At 39.9% G+C, this 26,473-nt stretch overlaps 1 protein-coding gene across 5 annotated transcripts in view; it reads right to left on the minus strand.

Annotated features, from left to right (window-relative positions):
* TPK1 (thiamin pyrophosphokinase 1) overlaps positions 1-26,473 on the minus strand; it is a 384,981-nt gene that overhangs the window by 90,569 nt on the left and 267,939 nt on the right. For 4 of the 5 annotated variants that reach the window (XR_011566131.1, XM_019959243.2, XM_019959244.2 and 1 more), the window contains exon 8: positions 22,301-22,412. Coding sequence is in view for 4 of the 5 variants with exons in the window: in XM_019959243.2 (XP_019814802.1) it covers positions 22,301-22,412 (112 nt within the window). In the remaining variant the exon portion in view is untranslated. Of the gene's footprint in view, positions 21,246-22,300; positions 22,413-26,473 lie in introns of all 5 variants that reach the window. The other variant, XM_070787344.1, reaches the window with a different exon arrangement.

Raw genomic sequence — 26,473 nt, forward strand, 5'->3', positions numbered from 1 at the left:
ACCTTAAGCCCCAATTCAACGTTTATCATCTCTAGATTCAAAAAGCTAAGCATGGTCTCTTTAAAGACTTTCATTGCCTCCTATCTCTTTAGGGAAGGTCCTTCCCACGCTTCACCCACCATCTGCCCATCTCTCTGGGTCTCTGGAGTCGCTTGCCTCCTTCTGACTCTCAACGTGAACAGACTTCCTTTTGCATTGGACCTAAGGACTTCTTTCTACATTGGACATAAGGACTTCTTTCCTTGATAACAAAACTCCAGATCTGTATTATTTTTTGAATCATTGATCAACTTTTAGAAAGCTTAGTAACACTGCTGCCACTGGGCTCTCAACATGCATTAACTCTTCTTTAACCACCTGGAAAAACAGAAGCCCAGCCCTGCCTGTACTATGCTACTACTTTTCTATACTTTCAAGAGTGATCAAAATATTTCCACGGTGAAATCCACTCAGTTAAATTCCCTTTTGCATATGATCCTACTCAATGGGTAAAAGGTATCATCCGTGCCTCTTCCTGTCTTGCTTACTGTCCCCTCTGACTTACAACTATTTTGCCCCCTAAACTTGAACTTACCCTTCATTATTCTAATTGTTTTAAAGGTTTACAATAAAGAACTCTTGCTTCACTATCTTTTACTATAATGCAGTTGACTCTGGGTCCCATTACAGAATTCACATGGGTAGACGCATTGCACATTTAACCAAGCTTGCTAATTACACAAAAGATACAAGGCTCTACCCCAGAGGACTAGGAGGAGACAAAGACGATAGCACCAACTCCTTGAGGAGAATGCATTCTAATAAAAGCAATAAAAAGTCTGCACAAAGAATGACATTAACAGGTACACAGAGTGAAGATCTGTAAAGCCCACTTTAGGAATTCAACGGGAAGAAAGAGAAATTGCATTTAGTGAGTAAAGCTTCATGAAGGATGTGATTTGAAATGGCCCTTGAAGATGAGTTAAGATTTTAGTCGGGGGTAGCAGAGAGGAAGACATTCAAAGGAGATCGTACTCTGAGAATACTGGGGGTTGGAGGCATGTTTTAAGGGGGGAAATGCCATGTGTGCTGGACCTCAAATGCTTTCACAGGCATCACAGATACAAAACAGTCCAATTTTGCTACTGAGAATAAAGAAGAAAGACAGTGCTGGATATGGAAAAGATTGAGCTCATTTAGTTCAAAGTCACACATTTTAAGGGAAGAGAATGAAACCTCATGGCAGGTGAGAGCAGTGCTCATGTATACATCATAACTATGGCAGCAGAGGGTCAGGATGAACAGGAGAACCAGCTTCTCTGTCTTTGTTCACCTTGTCCAACAAGTGCAAGCCTGATACCCACCCTTTTCGGAAATGTATCCTCTTGAAGGGGTGTGTGGCGTGCTTAGTCTCTCAGTCATGTCTGACTCTTTGTGACCCCGTGGACTGTAGCCCACCAGGCTCCTCTGTCCACAGGGATTGTCCAGGCAAGAATACAGAAGTGGGTTGTCATGCCTTCCTCCAGGGGATCTTCCCAACCCAGGGATCAAACCCAGGTCTCCTGTATTGCAGGTGGATTCTTTACTGTCTGAAACCAGGGAAGCCCACTCTAAAAGGGGGGACCCTTATTTGTTTAATTCACCTGGTAATTAGCATGCACCATGTAAGGTATAAGAAATAAAACTTTATTTATAGAATATCAGCCTTTGGTGAGTTTCAGGTCCACTGAAAACAACCCAGGTTTGAATGTGTATTTTTCTTAATTATATGTCAGCTTTAAATTGCCCAAATTGTTTCTCTCTCCTGGCAGACTTAACACTAATATATTGCAAATAAAGATTTTTTTTTTCTGAGGCTAAAAATAAAAGTAGGTTATCAGTTGTAGTTAGTAAAATCAGAAAGCCTTCTTGCTTTGATAAGCATGTTCCTAAGACACACACACACATACACACGAAAAGCCAGATTTAGGAATAGTTGAGAGACAAGCTGTTAATTTGCAATTAAATGTATTCTAGAAAACAGATGAGTGAAAAAGGCCGATGCGATTTCTCCGAAGTAAAACCTTGAGAATAAATTGAGAGGAAGCCAAAGTGTGATGGTGGCACTGGGGTACTGGGAGATCACAACACTACTAATAAATAATTATCAGAAGGTGTTGTAGTGCTGCAGCCAGAGCGTCCACTCTGGCTCAGAGTAAATGAGGAACACTAATCATCACCATCTCCCACTTCTAGCCTCACTCGTGAACTTTTCTGAAGAGTGAGAACCTTCAGCAGGAGACGATAAAACTGAAATGAGGACACAGGACATCCTCCTTCGTGATGTTCAGCCACAGCCATATGGTGAACCGCATCGCAGGCCATCCATGAGACGAGGGGATGCACATGAGATCCGACACAGCTTCCCAACCAAAGCCTCCTGAGTCTGGTCCTCTTGCCACTTCTCATGAGGGCTTTAATTGCTACCTCATAGGGAACTGAGGAGGAGAGAATTGTCTCTGTGAAAAATTAAGCTCCTGGCATGTATGATCTGGACCCGATTATTTCTCTGGGGGCTTCCCTGGTGGCTCAGCTGGTAAAGAATCTGCCTGCAATGCAGGAGGCCTGGGTTCGATCCCTGGGCTGGGAAGATCCCCTGGAATATGGAAAGGCTACCCACTCCAGTATTCTGGGCTGGAGAATTCCATGGACTATATAGTCCATGGGGTCACAAAGAGTCGGACATGACTGAGTGATTTTGACTTTCAGCAGCCATGGTTCCAAACTGAAAAAAACCTCTGACATCATCTAGCAACTCTCTCTCTATTGATGAAAGATCCATGTGACATCCCTGTGCCATATAATTCATTCGTTTCAGAGTCAGAGCTTGAACCCCACTGTCCTCTTTCCTCCATATTATTAAGTGAAGTAAACATCTGCATAAATGTTTTCTGCTACATTTCAAGGGAAACTCAGGTACAAATTACACAGAGAGAAGTTATAACATGTAAGTTAGATGTTATATAATCATCTCCAGAGAGTTTACTTTGTCAACGGGTTTAAAGCATTGATTTGTTTCCTTCTGTGGCTGTTTTAGAATCTCTAAGCCAGAAGAAATCTTGCTAGTTCCCAAATGCACCTCTTTAACTTGAGAACTTTCTTTCTCTTTGTGTAATCTGTACCTGGAGTTTCCCAAGCACTACCTGATGCTGGCAAAGATTGAGGGCAGGAGGAGAAGGGGGTGAAAGAGGATGAGATGGTTGGATGGCATCACCAACTCAATGGACATGAGTTTGGGTGAACTCCGGGAGTTGGTGATGGACAGGGAGGCCTGGCGTGCTGCAGTTCATGGGGTTGCAAAGAGTCGGACACAACTGAGTGACTAAATTGAACTGAACTGACAGCAAAACCACATTATGCACATACTTCTTCACTACAAACTTTATTTGGGCCCCACAGACATATTTCCAAGTCCTTTTATGTAGATGCTTCTGTTTCAGTCTAATTTGGGGGGATTTCCCCAAAACCTTCCCTTCTATTAATTTAAGCCTGCCTGTGTGCATGCTAAGTTGCTTTAGTAGTGTCCAGCTCTTCATAACCCCATGGACTGTAGCCCACTAGGCTCCTCTGTCCATGGGCTTCTCCAGGCAAGAATACTGCAGCCGGTTGCCATGCCCTTCTCCAGGGGATCTTCCGACCCAGGGATTGAACCCATGTCTCTTATGTCTCCTGCATTGACAAGCAGTTCTTTACCACTGGTGCCACCTAGGAAGTCCTAGCGTTCTCTCAATATTTTCAGCTTTTTCACAATTTGGCCTCTAAGCAATCTATATAGGACATAGTGGCAGCTCACTGCTGAGAAATCTGCCTGCCACCTAAACCTCTGCAACCAAGCCTTTTCATCAAAAAAAATCCTGCTTTAACTATTTATCCTCCTTTGTGAATGCTAAATACATCTTTTTTTTTTTTTTTTTTCTTGACTCCTTATCACACATACTTTGAGATCCAGGATGAATGACAATATTTAGTTTATAATCACCCCAGAAATCAGACATCACAGCGAGCATACATTACACTTAAATTACACTCTTCAGTTATGCATGGGTTCTGATTTATGGTTCACAGAGTGGAAAGGGATGTCTTAGGTAGGGCTCACATCATGACATTAATTGCTAAGGTGTTAATTCTCTGTCTTCTTTGTCTTTGAAATTGCCCAATTTACAGGAAAATTCTACTTTCATTTAGAAAAAGGATGTTTGGGTAGGGTATTTCACTAAGTCTAAAACTTTAAAAAATAGATACGTAAGTGACCAGAGATGGCTCCACTTTCTGTGCATGGAGGACTACATCATAAAACATGAACTTGGACAATTCATATAAGAGCCCGTGTCTGCTTCCTCACCTAGAAAATAAGAATAGTATTTAACCTGCAGTAATCTACAAGCTGATGGTATACCAGAATGAGAAAGAGTATAGAAAAGACATAAGTAGGAGACAGTATATTCAAGACACAAAGTATGATTATTCTGACCCTGCTGAAAATTCTGCCCAGTGAGCTGTTCCCATAGTAAAAGTTTATTCACCTGAACCCTTGATTCTTTCTCTACAATTCACGTAATGAACAAAAGTTATTGCTTTCTTGTCTCAGTATATTAGCTGGATGGTTGAATGCACAGAGCTCACATCTGAATCAGCACAAAAGTGAAACCTGGAGGAGGGGAAATAGAAAGGGACCCTTGAGCTTACACCAGAGTCATTCTCGTCTGTCAACCTGCCCACATAAATACTAGGAAATCAACTCATTTAAACAACTTGGGAGGCAAGCCTGAGTTATAATAGTGTTCTTGAACGTAGGTCAATGAAAAATTGGTCTGCTCACAAATTCCCATTTGTCATATTCCCTGCAAATGCACGTTAATTGTTTTCATATTTAAATGCCGAGGAGCAACCATAACAAATGTGTGTTGTCAGGTTCTTGGGAGTTTTCTAAAAACAAAACAGGATGATTATAGCATAGAGTAAATTATTGTTGGTTCCATGTGCTCTCAGGCAGAATCACAGAAGGGTAAGGACTTAGGAAAAGTCATTCATATCTGGTTCAAATCCTATTAACATAGAAAATAGAATTGGAGCTGAGTTAATATATAGTATTAACAAAATATACAGTATTTAATACAAATTTGTTGTAGGCCATTCGCCATTAGTTTTATATGTCTGAAATGTAGTATCTGCTTAGCAGTGGGTTTGCAAGGTGGTGCTAGTGGTAAAGAGCCTGCCAGTGCAGGAGACATAAGAGACACGGGTTTGATCCCTGGGTCGGGAAGATCCCCTGGAGAGGGGCATGGCAAACCACTGCAGTATTCTTGCTTGGAGAATCCCCATGGACACAGGAGCCTGTCCATGGGATTTCAAAGAGTCAGACACAACTAAAGCAACTTAGCACATATGGAGAATGTTTGAAAATCTTTAAGAATACTGTAGTCTAAGAAAAATCTTGTTCCTCTTTGTACTTACCCCCCCAGAGGAATAATATCTACATTAAGCCCCCTCTCACCTAACTTTGCCTTTTTCCTAAAAGCTGGGTCCCTCAAGTTTCCTGTGACTGTCGCTTTGTGCACTGATTCTCCGGTGTTAATATACAGAACTTATGAACATATCAAAAGTTGCAGTTTTGTGCTCTATAACCCCAGACTGACCAAATATATGTATATAATAAGAAAACCCAAAGTGGCACCATATTGTAGTACAAGCATACGCGTGCAGCACTGGTGTCTGGGCGCGTGGAAGGAGCAGGAATAAAAGCAATACAGGTAAACAGTCAACCAGTAGTTTGTTGGTATGCATGTGCTCAGCAAATTAACGATACACAGCTGGCTGATCGATCCATAAAGACCTGTAGAGTCCTGAGATTCTAACAAAGTGTGACTAAGAAAGCAATAAAAGGAAGAGCCAAATTTTCTGCCTTTTGTTTTTCACCATCTTAACCACACATAAATGTGCAGCCTCAAAGGCTAAGCAAGAGAAGCGATCACAAAAGGATAGAAAGGAGGAATATCTCGAATACAAACCTGGTTAACAACCCCCAGCTGACCAGAGCTTTTGTTCTGGTCCTGTGTGAACTCTGACTTCCTTCATGGCTCCCAGGGATCAGAATATACACTGGGCTGAACTTGACTGCACTTCTTGGAGAACAGAAACCAAAGGGAATAGGAACTGCAACCTTCACCCCACCCTTTGTGGATACCAAATAAATCATGTTCACACAATTTGTTTTGTGTCTGTTTTGTCTAGAGTCTTTACCACAAGTTATCTGAGGCTAAGATGAACGACAACATAGAGATTCAGTTTCTCAAGGACAATATAAACAGTCTTCATACAGTAGTTTTCAGAATAACTAAAGATTCAGTGATGTAATAATTGCATTCAATATGTATTATTCCAAGAAGTTATTAATTATTGATTACAGACTTATATGATAGGCTGTATAATGGTACCCCCAAAATGTCCACATTATAATCCCCGGAATCTATAAAGAAGGTACTTGCATGGCAGGAGGAGCTTTGCATATGTGATTAAATTAAAAATCATGAGCTAGGATTAGCTTGGATCACCCAGGCAGTCTCAGTGTAGTCACAATTTTTTATTTTTAAAAAAGAATAGCTTTAAGTCTGAGTCAGAGAAGGAGACGTGATAGTGTAAAAAGAGGTCAGAGATCTGATGCTGCTGTGCTGACGGCCTTGACAGTGAAAGAAGGAATCATGAGTCAAGAAACGTGGGCAGCTTCTGAAGGCTGAGATGGTCTGAAAAGGATTCTCTACCGGAGCCCCTGGGAGGAACACAGCTCTGTCAATAACATAAGACCGATTTTGGAATTCAACCTGCATAACTGTAGGTAATGAACAAACTGTTTTAGGTCCTTAGTTTATGATTATTGGTTACAGAAGCAATCTATAACTGATACAGCCACAAATTTACATTGTGAAAACTTTAACAAATATGGCTATATATTTTATCTACCTTTCAAACATGACATTCTTAAGTTTACCTATCTTTATATATGTGGGCTTCCCTTGTGGCTCAGCTGGTAAAGAATCTGCCTGCAACGTGGGTCGAGACCTGGGTTTGATCCCTATGTTGGAAAGATTCCCTGGAGAAGGGAACAGCTACCCACACCAGTATTCTGGCCTGGAGAATCCCATGGGCTGTGTAGACCATAGGGTGACAAAGAGTAGAACATGACTGAGGACTTTCACTTTCACCTTTATATATTTGAATCTATTATCAAATATCAACATTTTCTACACTGCTAATATTGAAGGAACCTATAAGGAAAAAACTTTGTGTTGGGATAGAGACACTGATTTCCAGGCCAGATCTGGCCCGAGGAAGCCATGTGACTTGTGGGAGTAACTTTTAGATATTAGTTATTCCATTTGAGGAGAAGGCAATGGCAACCCACTCCAGTACTCTTGCCTGGAAAAACCCATGGACGGAGGGGCCTGGTGGGCTGCAGTCCATGGGGTCGCTAGGAGTCGGACATGACTAAGTGACTTCACTTTATTTTTTTCACTTTCATGCATTGGAGAAGAAAATGGCAACCCACTCCAGCGTTCTTGCCTGGAGAATCCCAGGGACAGGGGAGCCTGGTGGGCTAGCATCTATGGGGTCACACAGAGTCGGACATGACTGAAGCGACTTAGCAGCAGCAGCAGCATTTCATTTGAAAACTGTAAGTCTAGACAAACAACTATATGCCTTTCAACATTATGATACTGTAATTATCCTAAATTCTAAGTAAAGGAAATATCATTCCTACAGTTTTGGACTGTATATCATAGAGATTGTCATTTGCTGGCATTTACTATCAAGAGTGTATTTTAAAAAATCAAGATGTGGTATCAACATAATTCAGGTTTCTTTTTTTAAAATATATTCCATTAATAAAAAATGTAATATTCTACTATTTCCATAATGTAGTAAAAAATATAAAATCACAAAAAATAGAGCTACTATATGATCTAGCAATTCCATTTCTAGGGATGTATCTGCAGAAAACTGTAATCCCAAAGTGTTTACATGCACCTTAGTTTCCCACGCAGCACTGTCTGCAACAGTAAGAATGGAAGCAACGCAAATGCTCATCACTGGAGGAAGGGATAAAGATGTGGTGCGTACACACACACACACACACGTGGAGCATTACTCAGCCATAAAAAAGAGTGAAAATGCCATTTGTAGCAACATGAACGGACCTCAGATTGTCGTAGTGAGTGAGGTGAGTCAGGCAGAAAGGTAAATGTGACATTGCTTGTGTGGGATCTAAAACATGGCACAAGTGAACCTACTTACAGACAGAAACTGAGTCACGAGCCACCAAGCAGGAAAAGGGGAGGGTAAAGTGGGAGACTGGGACTGATACATACACACCACTATATACAACAGATAGCATACCAGGACCTCACACAGAGCACGGGGGACTCTGCTCAGCACTCCGTAATGAGCTACATGGGAACAGAATCTAAAAAGAACGGATACATGAAAACGTACAACTGATTGTGCTGTATACCTGAAACTAACAGAACACTGAAAGCCAACTATACTCAATTAAAAAATCACTTAATACAGCCTAGAGTAATAAACGCAGTACATACTGTTACCCTTTAAGTCTTACCAAATATGCACTGTCCTACAAATAGAAATGCAAAGCTTTCTTGAAAAACCTTTGCAAAATATTTACCTGTAATTATAATCTAATTTATTTATACATATAAAATAAACATTCTAGGTATAGCTATTATAAAAATAAATCTTTCATGCATTTAAATTTACATAAATTTGGGACAGAACTTATTATTTTCTGAGGTTTGAAAGATACTTAGTGAAAAGTTATTATTGGAGAAAAATCAATATTGGAATTTATAGCTAGCACTTTCCACTTATAAATAAAAATGACCTATGGAAACATTAATGACTTTTCTAAATTAATAACATAAAGCAGTGAAGATGTAAAGCCACTGACAGCTAATTAAACACAGAAGGGGAAAAGGCTGCTTGTTGTCTGTATCCCGGAGTGGAGAAAAGTGCTTTTTAAAAACCACTTAGAGATTATTCGCTATAATCTTCATGGAAATGAAACTCCTTCCCCAGGAGATTGGACTTAAATGTTCAGTGACCTACACTTGCTCCTTAGAAGGACTGGCCAGTCCCTGTTGTTGTTGGTCAGTCACTAAGTCATGTGCAATTCTTTGTGACCCCATAGACTCCAGCACCCCAGGCTTCCCTGTCCTTTACTGTCTCCCAGAGTTTGCTCAAACTCATGCCCATTGAGTCATGATGCCATCCAACCATTTCATCTTCTGTCACCCCCTTCTCCTCCTGCCCTCAATCTTTCCTAGCATCCGGGTCTTTTCCAATGAGTTGGCTCTTCCCATCAGGTGGCCAAAGTATTGGAGCTTCAGCTGCAGCATCAGTCCTTCCAATGAATACTGAGGACTGATTTCCTTAGGACTGACTGATCTCCTCGCTGTCCAAGGGACTCTTAAGAGTCTTCTCCAGCGTGACAAATCAAAAGCTTTAATTCTCCAGTTCTTGGCTTTCTTTATCCCCCAACTCTGACATCTGTACATGACTTACTGGACAAACCATAGCTTTGATTATGTGGCCTTTTTTCAGCAAAGTGATGTCTCTGCGTTTTAATATGCTGTCTAGGTTTGTCACAGCTTTTTTTCCAAGGAGCAAATGTCTTTTAACTTTGTGGATGCAGTCACTGTCCACAGTGATTTTGGAATTCAAGAAAATAAAGTCTATTTTTTAATCATTAGATACAGGCCGACCCTTAGGTCTCCTCTTCTCCTCCCTCCCCAGTCTCCAGCAGCAAGCACAGAAATAAAGGAGGGCAAGGAACAAGGCACGACCTATCTCTGGATGAGAACACACCTGTGGTGTCTCCTGCAAACTAGCTTCCTCTAGGCTACCTCCTGCCCAAATCTGCACCGTGCCAGCTAGACTCGTTTCACTGCTGTTTCACTGGCTGCCTTGGTTGACTTCCCTGGGGCTTCCCTCTTAAATGCTTGGACCTTAAGAGTAGATGTCAGTGTGTGCGTGCATGCCTGCTAAATCACTTCAGCTGTGTCTGACTCTGCGACTCTATGGAATATAGCACGCCAAGCTCCCTTCTCCATAGGATTCTCCAGAATCCTAGGGTACTCCAAGAATACTGGAGTGGGTTGCCATTTTCTCCTCCAGGGAATCTTCCTGACCCAGCGATTGAACCTGCATCTCCTGCATTGGCAGGTGGGTTCTTTACCACTAGTGCCATCTGTGAAGCCTAGATGTCAGTACCACCACGATAATACACTAGTCAAAGACTTCACAAGGAAAAAACCCTACAAAACAATGTATCTTAGGAACCAGTATGCCAAAATCCTCAACAAAACACTAGGAAACTGATTCCAACAACACATAGAAAGAATTATACATCATGACCAAGTGGAACTTCTCCAAAGGATTTAAATTTGATTTAATATCTGAAATCCAAGTAGTGCAATGTATTATTATATCAATACAATTTTTTTTTAAATCACAGGCTCATCTCAATAACCAAAAAAAAAAAAAAAAAAAAAAACAGAAAAAGCAAAGTCCAATGCCCTTCCATGATAGATTAAAATAACAAACAAACAAACAAAAAGCACCCAAAGTAGGAACATAATGGGCTTTCCTCAGTTTGATCAAGGACATTTGTGGAAAACCAACACTGAATGCTTTTTCATGTGATCAAGAACAGGACAAGGGTGTCCACATGTGCTACTCTCCAACCTATCTGAGTACTATTTCAGTACTATCTGAATTCTATTCAATATCTGACTGCAGGTCCTAACAGAACAATTTGGTCAGAGAAAAAAGGTATCCACATTAGAAAAGAAGTAGAACTATCTCTATTTATAGATGACATGATCTTATAAAGAGAAAATTCTAAGAAGTCCACTAAAACACATTAGAACTAATAACTATGTTCAGGAAGGCTGCAGCATATAAGGTCAATTGATGCAAAAATCAACTGTATTTCATATACTTGCATTAACCAGTGTAAATGTAAAGAAAACAATTCCATTTATAGCAGCATCAAAACAATGTAATACTTAGAATACATTTAACAAAAGAAGTACAAAACTTATACTATGAAAATTACAAAGCTTTGCTGAAAGAAACTGAAGATATAAACAAATTGAAACTATCCAATGCTCATGGATTGGAAAATTTAACGTGGCTGACACAGCTATAGCCGTCCCTGGGTATATGGGGGACACGAGTTCCAGGACCTGCTATGGATACTCAAATCTGTAGATACTGAAGTCCATGAAGATTCTGCACCCAGGGATACAACCAACCATGGATCAAAAATGTAGTATCATATTTATGTAAAAAAAAAAAAATCTGCACATAAATGGATCCATGCAGTTCAAACCCATGTTTTTCAAGGGTCAACTATATACTTTTCAAACTGACCTAGAGTCAACATAATCCCTATCAGAATCTTAGCTGACTTCTTTGCAGAAATCAATGAATTAATTCTCGACCATTACTTTATACCGTATTCAAAAATTAATGCAAGATGGATCAAAGACCTAAACATATGGGAAAAAAAAACTATTACAAACTCTTTAAAGAAAATATAGGAGTCAATCTTTATGACGTTAGATTTGGCAATGTGACACCAAAAGCATAATCAACAAAAGAAAAAATAGATATATTAAACTTTATCAAAATGAAAAATGATTGCTCTTCAGAGAACACCATTAAAAACAGTGAAAAGACAGCCTGCAGAATGGGGAAATAAATATTTGTAAATCTTAAGTGATTTGTGTCTAAAATATACAACGAACACTTACAACTTAATAATAAAAAGACAACACAATTGTAGAAGGGCCAAAGGATCTCCAAAGAAGGGATACAAATAGCCAATGAATACCTGAAAAATATATTCTACATTATTAGTCACTGCTGCTAAGTCGCTCCAGTCATGTCCGACTCTGTGCAAACCCAAAGATGGCAGCCCACCAGGCTCCGTCATCCCTGGGATTCTCCAGGCAAGAACACTGGAGTGGGTTGCCATTTCCTTCTCCAATGCATGAAAGTGAAAAGTGAGAGTGAAGTCGCTCAGTCGTGTCCGACTCTTAGCGACCCCATGGACTACAGCCCACCAGGCTCCTCCATCCTTGGGATTTTCCAGCAAGAGTACTGGAGTGGGGTGCCATTGCCTTCTCCTCATTAGTCACCAGGGAAATGTAAACCAAAACCACAACAAGATACCACTTCACACCCACCAGGATGGCTAAAGTCAAAAAGTCAAATAAATACAAGCATTAGCAAGGATGTGGGCAAGTCAGACCTCTCACACAAGGCTGGTGGGACTTTAAAACAATGCAGCTCCTTTGGAAAAGCGTCTAGCAGTTCCTCAGCAACTAAACATAAAGTTCCAATACGACCCCACAACTAGGTGTGTACCCATGAGAAATGAAACATGTCCATACAGAAAGCTGTAGAAGAATGTTTATTTTTCATAATAGACAGAAGGCAGATATAATCCAAAGGTCCATTAGTGGATGGATAGATAAATGCGATATATTAATATTATACAGTAGAATATTATTTGATCATAAAAAGGAAAAAAATGCCATTAAGTTTTACAACGTGGATGAACCCTGAGAACATGCTAAAGTCAAAGAAGCCAGTAACAAAAGTCCATTACATGTCTATTCATATGAAAATCTAGGATAGGGAAATCTATAGAGGCAAAGTAAACTGGTGGTTGCTTAGGGATGGAGGAGAGGGCAGGGTGGGGGACAGGAAGAGTATGGTGGCTGCTGGCTGAAGGGAACACGCTTTTTGAGGAGATGAATATGTTTGTAATTTGACTTGCAAGGGTTGCACATATTGGGACTTCCCAGGTGGCTCAGTATAAAAGAATCTACATGCCAATGCAGGAGACTCAGGAGTTGCGAGTTCAATCCCTGGGTCAGGAAGATCCCCTGGAATACTGGCAATCCACTCCAGTATTCTTGCCTGGAAAATCCCATTGACAAAGGAGCCCGGTGGGCTACAGTGCATGGGGTCAGAAAGAGTGGGACACAACTGAGCACGACCATGCATGGTTGCACATATTTGCAAATAAACTAAGTATCACTTAATTTTAAATGAGTGAATTATATATATATATATATATATATATATATATATATATATATATATCAATTATATTTCAATAAAACTATCAAAAAATGTCATTTCCTTCCAGCTTAGTTGACTGATACTAGAATCAACACATGCCTTCTAGATGAGCATATTGGTCTGATGTCTTTTGCTTAAATGACTTGGTCATGGTCATGAGCCTTTATAGATACAGAGTGAACAGTTCAGGTATGGCCCTTGTAAGACCTTTTCCATATACAAATATGGAAGTGACATCATCAGACCTTTGTCTCAGGGCTCCCTCTGACCTAGAGCATACAGGCAGAAGTTAAGCAGTATTTTGCAGTAAAACTTAACATTTTCTTTAAAAAAGACTGTAACAGTCTGTGATCCTTTAAATATAATGTGTGTGTGCTCAGTCGTGTCCGACTCTTTGCGACCCCATGGACTGTAGCTCACCAGGCTCCTCTGTCCCCTGAATATTCCAGGCAAGAATAATGGAGTGGGTTGACATTTCCTCCTCCAGGGGACCTTCCTGACACACAGGTCGAACCTACATCTCTTGTATTTCCTGCATTGACAGGTGGATTCTTTACCACTGTAGGTGATTACAATTTGATTTTTTTTTTAATCTTTAAAGGGTAAAGTAATGACTCATACAAATATAAAATGAACACAAAGATTTCAATTAAGTCATTAATTAATGAGAAAACTAGTACGATGTTAAAAAAAAAAAAAAACTGTTTCAAAGGTGACTACAAAGGATAAACTTACTAAGACAGCCCGGAATGCTGAAATGGATTTGCTAATAGAAAATTGGCAATTTATATAGGGTGATAATGCATGGAGTTTTGAAAACAAAAGCTCAACTGAATTATATTACTAGGAATCATATACAGTATGATCAGTCCTTTACCAGTCAATTTCCAATTCCACAACATTTCTAAAATAAGCAAAGATGATGAAAAGCTAAGTGTCACACAGAACCAGATAACCCTTCAAGAGCCTCTAGACTAGGCCCAAGAATCTACTTAAAGATACACAGATATCTTTTTGCCCATTTCAATGGTTTTTGCAATTTTTCATGACAGGTTTAAGAGTGGTATGTCTATGAATATAATTTGACTTTTAAGTTTCTATGCTATTTGATCTACCATATTTCACTAGTTTTAACACATACATTTCCCCCATATCTCTGTAATTATAATTGGTAGAACTTTTTCTCAGTGTACATAAAATAAGGAGGCATCTTATAACTGATGACATCTTAGATATGATGACATACAGTCATTGCACCAAATTATAAACTTGAGAAAGTGATCTTGGGGTGGGAAGCTTTAGCTAACATATTCCTTGCAGGAAAAAAAAAAAATTAGTTTTTTAAAAGCCATCCTCAGTATCATCACCTTTGACTATGTGTTTTAGGTAAAAATTTTAACAATGTCTTCAACTCAAATTGGATTACTGATTATCAAATGAATTAAGATACAAAAGATACTGCCCTTTAATCAGAGAAGAAATGTTGACATCACAGATTGAGTGCTTTTTTTTTAAAGCACTGGACTAGAAAAGCAATAATTAAAATAATGACAAAGATATTTAAAAATACGAAACAACTCACACACTAGTAGCACTAGCTCACGAAGTTATAGCCTACGGATGTCTGCTGCTGCTGCTAAGTCGCTTCAGTCGTGTCCGACTCTGTGTCACCCTATGGACAGCAGCCCACCAGGCTCCTCTGTCCACGGGATTCTCCAGGCAAGAATACTGGAGTGGGTTGCCATTTCCTTCTCCACTAAATATGTATAGCTATTGTCAAACCATGATAACTCACTAGAATCACTTTGTAAGGTATAAAGGAATGAGAAATAAGACTTTTCACTGAAACTGCATTAATAGCAACTGTAGTTTTCTTTCCTTTTCTAAATAGACTCTTGAACTGTTCCCTTGATAGGCTGGCACTTAAAAATCCTCACAGAGAACTCCTGCAGGAGATCTTGGTACCTGTACACACTTATTACACAGTATTTCCATAGAGATGAAAACTCTTTTCAAACTGTTTTCTCAGAATTTTTTTTTCTTTCCAAACTCTTTCACTTGGGCTAGATTTGAGTCTCTTTCAGTCAATGCTATGAAATTATTTCATTCTGTCACTTATTTCTATACTTTGAAAAAACACAAAAGAAGGAACAATGGATGCATAATTTCAAACTCAATTTGAGTTATAAAGCAGATGCCTGGGCAAATTGAGGGCAATTCTATTTAAATTTTTTCTTAGGTAAAAGTGTAGTGAAGTTAAAAGTTTGTCCCTCAGAATTTTTTATATTTCTTCCAAATTAATGTTAATTTCCTACCACTGTGTCTTCTTTCCTGGTTCCTTTGCTTTCTTTCCCTGTCTGCAGTTTCCTACCCCTTATCTCAAATTCCCTTTAGTGATTTTTTAAAAAACATCAACTTATTTTCTATGGAAAATATATAAATAGCACTGTAGACTTGATATATAAATATAAACAGCACTGAAGACTTGAATTCAAATTCTGAGTGCATCGATCCATAATGACATTAATTTGGTCCACTGCTAAGTAAGACTTTAAACTACCATATCCTTATTTGAAAAACGGGGGATCTGATAATTTTTCAAAATCAATGAATGACCCCAAGCAGCAGAGGGAAAGAAAATCAAATACAACAAAAGTTATACTTAAACACACTGTAGTAAAACTGTAGTGCATCAAAGAAAAATAAAAGGTCTAAAGGATAGATAGAGTTAAATGCAGATTATAAACAAAATTATAAACAAAATTTTACTGTGGATCCATCAAAAGCCAAAATAGAAATCCATAAGAATATGACTGAAAGAAAGTTTTTATTATGTTAATATATATGGCTAAAGTGTTCATCAAGATGGCAGACAAAGAAAAGACATTTTTTTTTTTGATAGAAGAGCAGACTCCTACTTATTCCTTCCTCACTGACAGAATCTCAGTTTTATTTGGGGTGACTATGTCCTCAGATTAAAAAAAAATTCAAGTCCTAGCCTCCTTTGCAGCTAGGGTGGCGTGTGATAGCTCTGGCCACCGAGGCAAATGATGAAACGAGGGAGGGTTTCTGCAAACGCTGGGAATCCCTGATGCCGTGTTTTCCTGCAGGACGTGCTGCACCACTTCCTCCCTGTGTTTTCCCACCTGATGCTAAACAGGGGATACTCTACAACGGAGACATCTTGCGTCTTGAAGCAAAGGCTGAATAAATCACAGAAGCCTTGCCCTGTAAATACTTAACTCTGCACTTTATTACACAGCGGCGGCGGGGCAGGGGGCGCGGGGGGTGCTGTTTAAAACTATTATTTCAGTTACTCATAATTGAACACAGTCCTATTTGTTACAGATGAAGAAGAAAGAAACATGATTACGAACCCAGGTCGAATTTTTGGAAATCATGAAAGTGTTCATAAATACAGTAATACAAATAAAATCAAGTGTCCATACAGCACAAATTAACTCAGAAACTGTAATTTTTTAAAGGCGTACTTTACAAAGCAACACTAAGTATAAGGTTTCTAGAGATGAGTCCTTCTATGACTCATTAAGTACAGGATCTTATGGACAAAACTTCTAATTATCAAAAGCAATTCAAATTCTAATTAAATGGAGAAAGAAATTATGTTTATGGATGGGAAGACTCAGTTTTGTACAGGAATTCTCATTCCCAACTGTTCTAGTCTCCTAATGTAATCTCTAAATTAAGGCTGATTCTGATAAAAACTACAATGGAATTGTGTGTGTGTAACATTTGTCAGACTTTATTTTTTTGGGCTCCAAAATCACTGCAGATGGTGACTGCAGCCATGAAATTAAAAGACGCTTACTCCTTGGAAGGAAAGTTATGACCAACCTAGATAGCATATTGAAAAGCAGAGATATTACCTTGCCAACAAAGGTTCATCTAGTCAAGGCTATGGTTTTTCCAGTGGTCATGTATGGATGTGAGAGTTAGACTGTGAAGAAAGCTGAGCGCCAAAGAATTGATGCTTTTGAACTATGGTGTTGGAGAAGACTCTTGAGAGTCCCTTGGACTGCAAGGAGATCCAACCAGTCCATCCTAAAGGAGAGCAGTCCTGGGTGTCCATTGGAAGGACTGATGCTGAAGGTGAAACTCCAATACTTTTTGGCCACCTCATGTGAAGAGCTGACTCACTGGAAAAGACCTTGATGCTGGGAGGGATTGGGGGCAGGAGGAGAAGGGGACAACAGAGGAAGAAATGGCTGGATGGCATCACTGACTCGATGGACATGAGTTTGGGTAAACTTCGGGAGTTGGTGATAGACAGGGAGGCCTGGCGTGCTGCGATTCATGGGGTAGCAAAGAGTCGGACACAACTGAGCGACTCAACTGAACATTTATCAAGCTGCAAGTTTATGAAGAAAAGAAAAAAGCCAGGTGTGTGTGCAAATGGGCTTCAGCTATGTCCAACTCTTTGCAACCCATGGACTGTTGCATGCCAGGCTGCTCTGTCCCTGGGATTCTCCTGGCAAGAATACTGGAGTGGGTTGCCATGACCTTCTCCAGGGGATCTTCCTGACCCAGGGATTGAACCTGAGTCTCCTGCAGCTCTTGCATTGCAGACAGATTCTTTACCATGAGCCACTGGGGAAGCCCCAAAAGTCAGGAATATCCATGAAAATTTTGAAGAACAAGGTTGGTAGGCTCAACCTAGCACATTTCTGTATTTATTGTAAAGCTATGGTAACTAAGGCAGTGTAGTATCAATACAGGAAAAAGAATGTGAGCCAAGGGAACAGACTAGAGATCCAAGAAACATACCTATGAATTTGAAAACACAAATCACTGGAAAAAGGATGATAAATGATGCTAGAGCAACTGGTTATCAGTAAGGAAAAAATCAGATCCCTAACTCATATTATACACAAAAATCAATTTCAGGTGAAAGAAAAGACCTAAAAAAAAAAGTCCCTTAAAGCTAAAAATAAGAACATCTTTATGACCACGGGGAATAGAAAGATGAATTATGATAGAAATTACAAATCTGAAAGAAAAAGATTGATAAATTTAACTATCTTTAACTTAGTAATCTCTGTGTGTACAAAAATGCCATAAACAAATAGAAAAGGCAAAGTATAGCCTGAAGATCATCATGGTGTGAAGCGCTTCTAAAAACCAGTAGTAAGAAAAAAAAAATAGTCCAATGGCTAAAGGGCAAAAGAAAGTAGCAATGAATGAAAGAGGAAACCTACATGGATAGTAGCCATAAAGATATTTTCCCCCACTAGTCTTCAGAGAGGACACTGAAATATCACTGACACTCATCGGACCAGCAAAAATGATTAAATCTGACATCATCAAGAATCGGGCGAGGACAGGGAGCACAGGACTCTTGGATACTCCTGGATGGGTGTACACTGGTACTTCTGCTGAGCCACACGACATGTCCAGTAGAGGCGAGGGTGTGTTTGCCCATGATGCAGCTACTTTATTCCCACACGTACAACAGCCTAAAGAAACTCTAGTCCCAGATATGCGTGTGCGTGCTAAGTCGCTTCAGTCACTTGTCTCTGACTCTCTGCGACCCTATGGACTGCGACTCCAGATTCTTCTGTCCGTGGGATTTTCCAGGCAAGAATACTGGAGGGGGTTGCCATTTCCTCCTCCAGAGGATCTTCCAGACCCAGGGATCGAAGCAATGTCTCTTATGTCTCCTGCACTGGCAGGTGGGTTCTTTACCATTAGAGCCACGTGGGAAGTCCCAGACACACATCACAGAATATCCACAGCATACTGCTATGAACTAAGATACTGATGCTGGGAATGATTGAAGGCGGGAGGAGCAGGGGACAACAGAGGATGAGATGGTTGGAGGGTATCACCAACTTAATGGACATCAGTTTGAGTAAGCTCTGGGAGTTGGTGATGGATGGGGAAGCCTGGCGTAGCAGTCCATGAGGTCGCAAGAGTTCAGACACGACTGAGCAACTGAACTGAACTGAACTGGTTGAAGATACTGTAATATATGTGATTTCAACAACATTTGTAAACATACACTTGTGGGTGATGGTGCCACAATAGGCACTTGTTTTAAAGACAGTCTGTGATGTGACATACCACAAACTGAACCATATGAATCAGACTCCTTTTAGAACTTGTGGCATCATATTTTATAGTGGGTATAGACAGAGAGAATGCCAGCCTCAAGACCACCTTAAGACGATTTTGATGCATTCCCTTGGGAGGACTTGCTTCTTCTCCTTGACCCGAGATGTGAGCACCCCCTGGTTAAGTCATTGCATCTCCTTTCTCCTCCTGCAGCCCCATCCTGCTACGCTGCAGGTGTGACAGACAAACTGACATGGAACTGAGAGCTCTGCTTTCACAAGAACACTGAGTACAGCCCTGGTGGCTCAGATGGTAAACAGTCTTCCTGCAGTGCAGGAGACCCAGGTTCGATCCCTGGGTTGGAAAGATCCCCTGGAGAAGGAAATGGCAACCCACTCCAAAATCCCATGGATGGAGGAGCCTGGAAGTCCATGGGGTCGCAGAGAGTCAGACATGACTGAGCGACTTCTTCTGAGTACAGACAGACCCCCACTCTGTGAAAATAATCCATCCACTTGTCTCCAAGCCAACACGGTGTCACCTCAGTTATCTTTACTACTTTTTAATGAGGCAGCATCACCTATCAGAAGACCCTATTCATTAGCACTATTACCACAGATCACTGATAAAACACTTTGTCTCAATGGTATTGCTTTTCACACCTTGTGAGGTTGCTATTACTTGCTTCCACAAAGTTGTAGAGAATCAAGTACCTATTTCAAAAGCCGAAGCAGTCTGTAAATATATAGATAAGTAACAGCGTAGAGCACTTTGGCAGGGCTGAAACTTTATCACAGACAAGAAGACTAAAAGCCCGTCATGCCCAAGGCCCCTTCCTGGAGTAAACTTTATTATTCAGATATTGTACACTATCACTTATGTGTGGAATTTTAAAAGTACAACAAACTATTCAATACAGCCAAAAAGAAGCAGACTCACAGACACAGAGGACTAACTAGCGGTTACCAGTGGAGGGTGGGCAACACGGGTGGGGGAGTAGGAGATACAAGCCCCTGGGTATAAGACAGGCCGTGAGGACATCCCGCACAACATGCGGCATATAGCTAATATTCTGCAATAACTGTAAATGGAGTATAACGTTTAAAATCTGCAAAAGGTAATTTTACGTTAAAACTGTTTAAAAAAAAAAGAATTAGGATGAGTATATTGTTGTAGAATACAGCGGCTTTGCTGCTGCTGCTAAGTCGCTTCAGTCGTGTCCGACTCTGTGTGACCCCATAGACGGCAGCCCATCAGGCTCCCCTGTCCCTGGGATTCTCCAGCCAAGAACACTGGAGTGGGTTGCCATTTCCTTCTCCAATGCATGCATGAACGCTAAGTCGCTCCAGTCGTGTCTGACCCTGTACGACCCCATGGACAGCAGCCCACCAGGCTCCTCCATCCACAGGATTCTCTAGGCAAGAATACTGCAGTGGGTTGCCATTTCCTTCTCCACAGCAGCTCTGAGAATGTTCTAAAGTACACCGACGGTTCTCGTGTATCTTATGATTCTCACCTGTTCAACTGCTAAGATAAAGGAAGCAATATGGTGAAGGACAGGGCAGTCTGGCATGTTGCAGTCCGTGGAGTCACAAAGAGTCAGATACTCAGTGACTGAACAACCACAACGTCCGCTGCCTGCTCACTGTGCAGAGAGCTCGACATGTCTTGGTATCAGCCCTGGCAAGATGAGGTCACTACCAGATCCAGGAGGAAGTTCACCACTGGCTAGAACGGGTCCTTGGAAATAATGGGAGCTCCAGACAGTAAACCAATTGTCTTAGGCTGGAAATGTTTTCAAAAAAGCTTCTGATGGGAGCTCATGGCAGCTGCAGCTAACCAGCTTCAAAGCCTGCCACAGGTTCCCATGCACTGGAGGAGATCTGTTTTCATCCGGGTCCTTTCAAATTCTGATGAACTGGCCAGACATTTGTTTCAAAATATCTCTAGTTCTTCCTAATTGTGTCAGCAGTGGCTCCTAGAAAGAACTTTTAAAATATCTTTTAATCTTCATTATATTTATCTCTTGAGGTATTTATATCTTTTTGGGAACCCAAAAGTTTCACATGTTATAAAAGAATGTCATGGTTCCATATTTTACTTTTTACAACTTTAGAGGTATCAGTCAATCATGAGATAATCCCTTTGACATTCACTCAAAGCTCTTTGATTAAATTGTTAACTGTTATTCTTGGGGACTAGGGGTGATTATTTCACAATGCCTGATGGTTTCTTTTGGAATCAGCATTTATTTCATGAACAGATCCACCTCATTTTTTGTTCTTCAATCCAGACAGTGTTAGAGTGATTACTACATAGTACAGTTCTTAAGTACTGGAGAACATTTGAAAATTTAGTCAGAACAGCTAATCTTATAAAATCACAGATGTTTTAATTACTCTAGTTAGAAGAGCTACTTTTCTTGAAAAGTAAGGTAGGTTTCAAGCACACAAAACCACGAAAAAGGGTAGACAGAGTGCTTAGCTATGACACCAAATGTATGATCCATAAAAGAAAAAAACCTGGACTTCAAAATTAGATTAATAAATTTAGTTAATTAAATTTCAGAAAATAAAAACATAAGTCAAAGAGTATGAGAAAATATTTTCAAATCATATTATCTGATATAGGACTTATATCTAGAGTACATAAAGGAATCTTACAAGTTAATGTAAAAAGAGAGATAATCCAATTAAAATACAGGCAAAGATTTAAAAAGACATAACTCCAAAGAATATACACAAATGGCCCCTAAGCTCATGAAAATGTGTTCAGCATCATTAGTCATCAGGTGAAAGAAAGTAAAAACCACAGTGAGACATCACTTCATACTCACCAGGATATGGAGAAACTGGAATCCTCACACGTCACGGGTAGGAATGTACAACTGGTATGGCCGCGGTAGAAAATAGTCTGGCTATTCATTGAAAGGCTAGAGTTCCCATATGACCCAGCAATTCCACTTCTAATTATTTATCGAGATAAATTTTGTAAAAAAATAAGAAAGAAAGAAAATCTCCCCTTGTGCAAGGGTTTTACTTACTAAGGTTCCACTTTAGGCCTGTTGTGGTCACCTGATTGCAAGGCTGTCCAACAGGAATGAGGCCACACCAATCACCTTCCATCCCGGTATCTACATGCAATTTGTGCTTTCCCTAAGGCAGAGAAGGAATGATCATTAAGATGGGAGAAGAAAAGACAGCACGTTAATGTGTACTGAAGATCTGGTCATATGCACCAGAACCATCCTAGTGATGGTTCACATAATTTATCATACTTAATCCTACGAAAAGGAGTACATCAAGGCTGTATATTGTCACCCTGCTGATTTAACTTATATGCAGAGTACATCATGAGAAACGCTGGACTGGAAGAAACACAAGCTGGAATCAAGATTGCCGGGAGAAATATCAATAACCTCAGATATAAAGATGACACCACCCTTATGGCAGAAAGTGAAGAGGAACTATAGAGCCTCTTGATGAAGGTGAAAGAGGAGAGTCAAAAAGTTGGCTTAAAGCTCAACATTCAGAAAAACGAAGATCATGGCATCTGGTCCCATCACTTCATGGCAAATAGATGGGGAAACAGTGGAAACAGTGACAGACTTTATATTTTTGGGCTCCAAAATCACTGCAGATGGTGACTGCAGCCATGAAATTAAAAGACGCTTACTCCTTGGAAGGAAAGTTATGACCAACCTAGATAGCATATTAAAAACCAGAGACATTACTTTGCCAACAAAGGTCCGTCTAGTCAAGGCTATGGTTTTTCCAGTGGTCATGTATGGAAGTGAGAGTTGGACTTTGAAAAAAGCTGAGCGCCAAAGAATTGATGCTTTTGAACAGTGGTGTTGAAGAAGACTCTTGAGAGTCCCTTGGATTGCAAGGAGATCCAACCAGTCCATCCTAAAGGAGATCAGTCCTGGGTGTCCATTGGAAGGACTGATGATAAAGCTGAAACTCCAATACTTTGGCCACCTCATGTGAAGAGCTGACTCATTGGAAAAGACCCTGATGCTGGGAAAGATTGAAGGCAGGAGGAGAAAGGGACGACAGAGGATGAGATGGCTGGATGGCATCACTGACTTGATGGACATGAGTTTGAGTAAACTCCAGGAGTTGGTGATGGACAGGGAGGCCTGGCGTGCTGCAATTCATGGGGTCGCAAAGAGTCAGACATGACTGAGTGACTGAACTGATACTGAACTGATACTGAATCCTAACAACAAACTTAGGTTAGACAGCATCACCTATCAGACTCAGTGGCCATGAATTTGAGCAAACTCCAGAAGACAGTGAAGGACAGGGAAGCCTGGTATGCTGCAGTCCATGTGGTTGCAAAGAATCAGACACGATTTAGTGACTGAACAACAACATGTACTGAATCATCCTACAGAACTTTCACCTGACTTAATACTAGCAACAGTTTTACAAGGTATCTTACTGTTAATTATTACTTTAACGTATCAGAAAATTGAAGTTTGCAGAGATTAAATTGTCCAGGATGTACAGATAACAAGGAGCAGAAGCTGGATTACTACCTATACCTTCCACTTCCAAAGACTAAACTGATTTCATGTGCTAAACAAACAGCGCTAAAGGATAGAGAATTCAAGGGTCTTAATGAAATGCTTGCTTGAGGGTAAATACAACATTGCTGCCTACGTAAAATCCCTGCTTTGTACCTGAGAACTGGGCTTCTGACCGTTAGAATTCAATGTTAACCCTCCTGGTGATTAGTCTGTTTCCTACACCCACACCTCTAGGAGATCTCAGTGACAAGTCTGTCTACCAGGAAACAGAGTACCGGCCCTGAGAAGTGAGTATGCTCCTTCTATTCTGATTCTGAAATCGGACATACTTTAAAATGTTTTCTATTTTTCAGTTTACAGTAAAGTTAAATGTAATGCTCAATCAAGGCCACAAGGCTTGCTTTTAAATAAAATACTTGGAAACTCTTTCTTCTACAAAGTAATGCTTTTCTATTCCCACCCTATTTGCTATTCTGTCCTTAGGGTTATGCAGTCTTTATAAAAAGATACCTCAAGTTCTTTTGGGACAATGTCAATATACGATACATTCAACAATAGAGTAAAAAAGGTATTTTTTTTTCATAATTCAAACAACTCTAAAGGAATAAGCTCCAAAATATATTCATTTTAATAAAATAATGTTTTAAAGTATATTTAACAAATGACATATTACCAGACTAAGGTATCTAGGTCTCCTTGTACAATCATTTTACTTTTAACTACAGCTCTTGTACTGTATATTGTAATCTCTGAGAACTTATTCTATTGTACAGGCCTCAAGATACAAGTAGGATTTGTCTTCTGTTAAAAGATTGCTTTTGTTAGGGAAAACAGTTCTCTAGGTTGCATGAGTTCTTGTATATAACACAAGTTCATTCAGACATTTACTACCAATACAATTCATATATATATATTTCTATTTGAGCATTCAAGGAGAGGGCATAAATTCAATTCGAAGGGCTTGAATACACATTCAAACACAAAGAAGATTTTTAAAGAAAATTTAAACTACATTTGAACTTGGTGTCCATCAGTGGAAGAAAGATAGGCAATATACGTAGATATACAACAAGCAATAGATTACATGCAAACAGAAAAATGTGAGTGGATTGAAAACACAAGGTACTGGGAAAACATAATGCATAGTAGGAAACAGAATCATGATAAGTTAAAGAACCCATCTACAAAATGAAAATAAATGCAAGAACTGCCATATGACCCTGCAATCCCACTGCTGGGCATACACACCAAGGAAACCAGAACTGAAAGAGACACAGGCACCCCAATGTTCATCACAGCACTGTTTACAATAGCTAGGACATGGAAGCAACCTAAATGTCCATCTGCAGATGAATGGATAAGAAAGCTGTGGTACCTATACACAATGGAGTATTACTCAGCCATTAAAAAAGAATAGATTTGAATTAGTTCTAATGAGGTGGATGAAACTGAAGCCTATTATACAGACTGAAGTACGTCAGAAAGAAAAACACCAATACAGTATATTAATGCATATATATGGAATTTAGAAAGATGGCAATGATGATCCTAAATGCGAGATAACAAAAGAGACACAGATGTAAAGAATAGACTTTTAGACTCTGTGGGAGAAGGCGAGGGTGGGATGATTTGAGAGAATAGCATTGAAACATGTATATTGCCATATGTGAGATAGATCGCCAGTCCAGGTTCGATGCATGAGACAGGGTGCTCAGGGCTGGTGTACTGGGATGACCCTGAGGGATAGGATGGGTAGGGAGGTGGGAGGGGGGTTCAGGATGGGGAACACACCCATGGCTGACTCATGTCAATGTATGGCAAAAACCACTACAATATTGTAAAGTAATTAGCCTCCAATTAAAATAAATTTTAAAAAAGACACTTCTTCTAACAACATTAAAAATATATATTAAAATTTTAAATATATAAGCATATATACACACAGTAACAATTTCCTCTCCCTAATGGGAATTGCTATCTTCCCAAGTGAGTCAGTGGTAAAGAATCCTCCTGCCAATGCAGGAGATGTGAGTTTGATCCCTGGGTTGGGAAGATCCCCTGGAGAAGGAAATGGCAGTCCAGTCCAGTATTCTTGCTTGGGAAACCCCATGGACAGAGAAGTCGGGTGAGCTACAGTCCATGGTGTCATAAACAGCTGGATACAACTTTAGCAACTAAGCACAGTGGGAACACATACAGGAACAAAAGGGAAGGAATGGATCAATCAACCAATGAGGACTATTGTCTGGATCAGAGATGACGACATGCTATGAACTAACAAGTATGACTGATCCAACACTGAAATCTCATACAAATAACAAGTGCATATTTTAGATAGGAAGCAATACAAAATTTAGAAATTTTTAGATTTTTCTGGGGCTTCCCTGGTGGCTCAGCTGGTAAAGAATTCGCCTGCAATGCGTGAGACCTGGGTTCAATCCTTGAGCTGGGAAGATCCCCTGGAGAAGGAAAAGAAGATCCCTTGGAGAAGACTTTTCTGAAGGAAAAACCAGAGAAAATATTTCAATAATTCTAAACAGTAATTCAGGAAAGAGGAATGATTGGGAGATAGCCATGGGAGAAACTCAAAAGTGAAATAAAAACTAATCTTGTTCCTGAATAATGATCTTTGGTGTTTTTATGTAATTTAGAGCACAGGCATATAAACCGTATTATTATTAT

The sequence above is a fragment of the Bos indicus genome, chromosome 4 (genome assembly GCF_029378745.1).
Source record: "Bos indicus isolate NIAB-ARS_2022 breed Sahiwal x Tharparkar chromosome 4, NIAB-ARS_B.indTharparkar_mat_pri_1.0, whole genome shotgun sequence".
NCBI lineage: Eukaryota > Metazoa > Chordata > Mammalia > Artiodactyla > Bovidae > Bos > Bos indicus.